Source organism: Lipotes vexillifer, unplaced genomic scaffold (assembly GCF_000442215.2).
Source record: "Lipotes vexillifer unplaced genomic scaffold, Lipotes_vexillifer_v1.1 scaffold1223, whole genome shotgun sequence".
In the NCBI taxonomy this organism is placed as follows: domain Eukaryota; kingdom Metazoa; phylum Chordata; class Mammalia; order Artiodactyla; family Lipotidae; genus Lipotes; species Lipotes vexillifer.
In genome coordinates, this window is record NW_006795957.1 from 624,870 (window position 1) to 629,820 (window position 4,951).

Sequence of the window (4,951 nt, forward strand, 5' to 3'; positions counted from 1 at the left end):
TTTCCCTACCCCCAGGCCTGTGCCCTGCAGAGGCCCTAGTGCTCTCTGGGACATTTTTCTCCGTCTAGCGGAGGGTCTCAGAGCTTGGCACGCCCAGGAAAGGGGCCTCAGGTTTCATTGTCCCCCTTCCTCCGCCATCGTCCCTGCCCCTGGCTCCCCTAGACCTTCCCGAAGGGGTTCTTGGCCCTGCGTTGCAGGCCAAGCCCCATTCCCCGCCCTCTCCCTTGGCCCAGACCCTGCAGAAGACCACCCCGGCCGGGCCTGTTAGGTGGGATCCCTCTCCCACTCCCGCTACAGGCGAGCACTCGGTAAACTCCCTTGCCAGGACTTTGCAGGAGGCATGAAGGATTAGGGCATCTGAGGTTCAGAGAGGGGAAGTCCCCGCCTAGGGTCACACAGCCAGCAATCAGGGGTGCTGGGGTTTGGGTCAGGTCTGGGTGTCTGGTGACCAACTCGTGTTGGTTTGCCCAAGACTGGCCTGGTTTTAGCACTGCAAGTCCCAGGTCCCAGGAAACCCCCAGACAGGCAAACCGGAACAGTTGCTCACATCATCTGGGTGAGTCCTGCGGCTGTGGTTTCTGTTCTGCATGGAGCAGGTCCCCAGGCATCAGCTCCCTGCTCTGGTCGTGTCCCTAGGAGTTCTCGAGCCTCAGCCCCAACCTCAGGCTGGTTTGTCAACTGCTAGACGAGGCTGGTATATTCTACCCCCTCCCTAAAATTACCTTGTAATTAGTGGCCAGGGGTCTGGGGTCTGGAATAGGAAAGACTGTGAGCCAGGATTCTTAGTTCTCAACAGGGAGGGGTGGGGGCGTCTGGACCCCTGAGTCTGAGGGAGGCGGGGGGGCCGGGGGCCTAGTTTCTTGGATCCCTGGTGCCCAGGCCTCAGGCATCTTTCACATGGATGCCTGTGCCCGGCCAGGTCCTTGAAAGGGAAAGGCCCATCTCCCTCCTTGCCCCCCTCCCCCATCACCATGACAACCAAATGGAAATAAACGGAGCCCAGAGTTCATCCCGTTCCCAGGGCACGTGTGGCCCCCCTTTCACAGCCTGAGTTTCCATGACTTCATGCTCTTGGCCCTTGTAGCTCCCTCCCCCTTCTTCAGATGGACGGTTTTGGAGAGGTGAGGGAGCTGGAGGTTAATCTACCCTGAGGACCTGGGGGTCCAGGTCCACTCCTATCCCTCAGCCCTTGCTCAGGTCCCAGTGCCCACCCAGTGTCCATACGCGCCCGGGGCTGAATCACTTCTCTGGCCCCCACTTGGTGTGAGTGCTTGTCTCCTGGAGCTTTGATTCTTCCTCCATCAAACAGGACCCTGACAGCCATAGGATTGGGGAAGATGCCCGTGGAAGCCCCTTGGTGCAACGCCCTGTGCCTAGGAGACCCTCGGTGCAGGGGAGCTGCCTCTCCTCGGGCCCCAGGTCCTCGGCACACGCTAACTCAGTCATGTCTCCCAGTGGAGGAGGCCTGCCCGGGACCCTCACTCTGTCCCAGGTTTCCAGGGACCTGGTGACTTTACCAGTCCTGCACAGCCTTGGGCCCCAGGGGTCCAGCAGTCTTCCCTCCAGGTACAAGGCAGGGCCATGGTCAGTTCTTGTAGAGTATCTGTTGGATCTGAGGGAGGGGCGGGGGCCCTGGACCCCTGGGTCTGAGGGAGGAGGGGCTGGCCCTCCTCCCTTTGGTTCATCACTGGAAGCCTCATCCTTCAGTAGTGACTGTGGGTGCGTCTCATCTGACAAGCACCGTTCAGGATTCCTACACCTGGATGTGAAGCCCCCCCTCTCTTCTCTGTCCAGTTCCTCCTCTCATGGTCTCCAGTAAGCCCCAGATGCCTGGCTGACCTAACCACTGGGAAGCTGGGGGGTTTTAAACAGCTGGGTGGCTGGAGGGGCCTCCGGGAACAGGGTTGGTGCTTTCCAGAGCCATCTGGGTCTTCTCCTTGATTGTCAGGGCCGCTTGGCCCTGCGTCTGCCTAGCGGTCCCTGCCGGGGTTCCTGCCGGCAGGGCATGCAGGGTCTGGACCAGGTGAAGGTGACAGCCTGACCCGCCCCCCAGGCCTGCATCGACGAGAACCTGGAGGTGGTGCGCTTCCTGGTGGAGCAGGGTGCCACGGTGAACCAGGCAGATAACGAGGGCTGGACACCCCTGCATGTGGCCGCCTCCTGTGGTTACCTGGACATCGCCAGGTGAGGCGGGGAGGGTGGGCGGGGCCTGATGAGAACGGGCCCGGACCCCTCCGCTCTGACCTCGCCCTGCCCCCAGGTACCTACTGAGCCACGGGGCCAACATCGCCGCGGTGAACAGTGATGGGGACCTGCCCCTGGACCTGGCCGAGTCTGACGCCATGGAGGGGCTGCTGAAGGTGGAGATTGCCCGCCGAGGTGGGCCTTGGGGGCTGCTGCGGGGTGGGCCCTCCGTTCCCGAGGACCCTGACTTTCTGGGCCTCAGTCCCTACATGGGAAGCGGGGTGTGAGTACCTACCCCCAGGGTTATCCAGAGTAATTGGAGGAAGTGCTTGGCACAGAATAAGAGCACAGGCTACTGTTGGCCTGCAGTGTCACTTTATCCTCGAGGGACTGAGGAGGTTGAGGAAGAGGCTTGTCCAGGGGCTCGTTATGCGATTGCAGGTGGTCTCAGGAATTTTGCTGGGGTGTGGGTAGGGCAGTGCACAGGCTTCTGGGGAACTGGTCTGTCCCGCGCTCAGGATCACTGAGCCCCAGTGTCCTTAATATGGGGCCCAGGACCCCTCAAAACTCTGTCTGGCCATGCTTATTTTTCTAGGGGGAGTGTGTATTACCTCTAGCAGGTTCTCACCTTCCCCTTGCCCCGCTAAAAATAGCCGTCTGGGGCCAGTTGGTGTGCAGGGTGCGTGGGGAAGGCTGTTGCCTGGCTGAGCTGGGGGCGGAGGACACGGGGCGGGGCGGGTCAGGTGGGGGATGGCCAGCGGCTTCACCGCTTCACCCAGTCTTCCGCCGGAGCCCTGGGTCACAGCCCAGCTGTGGAGGCGACTGTCCATCCGCAGAGTGAGGGTGGTGGCAGCAGTGCCTCGCGGGTGGTCAGGGCTCAGTGGGTGGGAAGGTGTGAGCGCAGGGCCAGTGGGCCTGGCAGGTCTGGAGGGCTGCATAGGAGGTGCAGGCAGGCTGGTGAAAAGTAGATGCCGGGGTGTCCGAGGTGACGCCCAGACTGCCAGCTTGGCTCTGGGTGGGAGGGACAAGCGCCCGCCCTTGGGCAGCTGTGTGTCGGTGGTCGTGAGAGCCACGCAGGGTATGGAGGTGCTGGTGGGCGAGCCAAGGTGGGCAGCTGAGGTCCAGGAGCCCTGCTTTGGTGCAGGTGGAGGGGAGTGGGAAGGGAAGGAAAGACAGAACCGGGGTTTTCTCCCTCCCCTTCTCCACCTTTTTATCTCAAAAAACTTCAAACTCAGAGGCAGGTTTCGATAGCAGTCCAATGAGTGCCCACACGACCTTCACTGAGATTGACCAGGGCTTTTCAGCAGCTTCATGGAGATACAATTCACAGTGTGTGCAGTTCACCCTTTGGAAGTGTACGATCTGGTGTTTGTTTGTTTTTAGTGTATTCACACTAAATGTTGTGCATCCATCACCACATTGATTTTATTTTACTTTTTAAATTTTTATTATTTTTTAAAATTTTATTTTATTTATTTAGTTTTGGCTGCGCGGGCTTAAGCAGTTGTAGCACGCGGGCTTGGTAGTTGTGGCACGCGGGCTCTAGAGTGCAGGCTCAGTAGTTGTGGCGCTCGGGCTTGGTTGTTCCGCGGCATGTGGGATCTTCCCGGACCAGGGCCCGAACCCATGTCCCCTGCGTTGGCAGGCAGATTCTTAACCACTGCGCCACCAGGGAAGTCCCCACATCGATTTTAGATGATTTTGATCACCCCAAGAGAAATCCCACACCCCTGAGCTGTCATCCCCAGCCCTGCATCCCTCTCATTGGCTTTGTGTCTCTAGATTTGCCTGTTCTGGACGTTTTGTATAAATGGAATCGTAAAGTATGGACTCAGGGGTTTTTAACTTTTTGGCATGATTGCCTGTGCTCCCTCCCTCTCCTCTGGGGGTGGACCTCCCTGGGTCTCTCCCTGCACCTGGTTCTCATGGCACGTCCAGCTCCCTCCACCTGGATCAGCCTTCGCCCTCCTCACCCTCCCTTGTTTCACACACAGGTCCCTCAGCTTGTACCTGGCTGTTTCTTCAGTTCTGCAGTTTTGGCAGGAACTTCTCAGTGAGTCCCTCCGGGAGACAGGCTCTGTCTCTCTGCCCCGTTACTGGTGATGTTAACCTTGAACCTCGTTCGGGGGCTTGCCCAGGTGACTCTACCGTGGAGGCATCTTCCTTCCTTCGTAGTTAAAAAGTAGTCTGAGATGGGGATGGACACATAATATACTAATATGTATAAAATAGATAACTAATAAGAACCTGCTGTATAAAAGATAAATTAAATAAAATTTAAAAATTAAAAAAAAAAAGTAGTCTGCAGGGCAATGCTTGGAGGCCACCAGGGGGTGGGTGATCTCTCGGGCATCCTGTGTGTTTCTGCAGGAAGTGCCCAGAGCTCACATCACCACCTCACAGCAGCGCATGTTCCCCTTCTGCGGGGCGAAGGTCGCGGGATGTTGGCTTGTAGGGCCGACCAGGCACAAAGGCCCGTGGTCCTACTGGGAGGACCCTCTGCTGCACTGCTGGGGGTGGGAGGCACCTGCCAACAGCACTGCAGCCACCGCCTCCGGAATCAGGTGGCTCCTGCCCCACGGCTCCGCGATGCTTGCCTTCACACGGAAGCCTCAGTGGAGTGTGGTCAGCAGAGTCTCTGTATTTTACCACAATTTAAAAAAGAATGGCTTCCCTGGTGGCGCAGTGGTTGAGAGTCTGCCTGCCGATGCAGGGGACACGGGTTCGTGCCCCGGTCCGGGAAGATCCCACATGCCGCGGAGCGGCT

At 58.6% G+C, this 4,951-nt stretch overlaps 1 protein-coding gene across 2 annotated transcripts in view; it reads left to right on the forward strand.

Moving 5' to 3' along the window:
- Nucleotides 1–4,951, forward strand: part of PPP1R12C (protein phosphatase 1 regulatory subunit 12C) — a 20,982-nt gene that overhangs the window by 2,203 nt on the left and 13,828 nt on the right. For both annotated transcript variants that reach the window (XM_007468027.1, XM_007468028.1), the window contains exons 2-3: nt 2,054–2,184; nt 2,261–2,379. In XM_007468027.1, the coding sequence (XP_007468089.1) occupies nt 2,054–2,184; nt 2,261–2,379 (250 nt within the window). The remainder of the gene's footprint in view (nt 1–2,053; nt 2,185–2,260; nt 2,380–4,951) is intronic.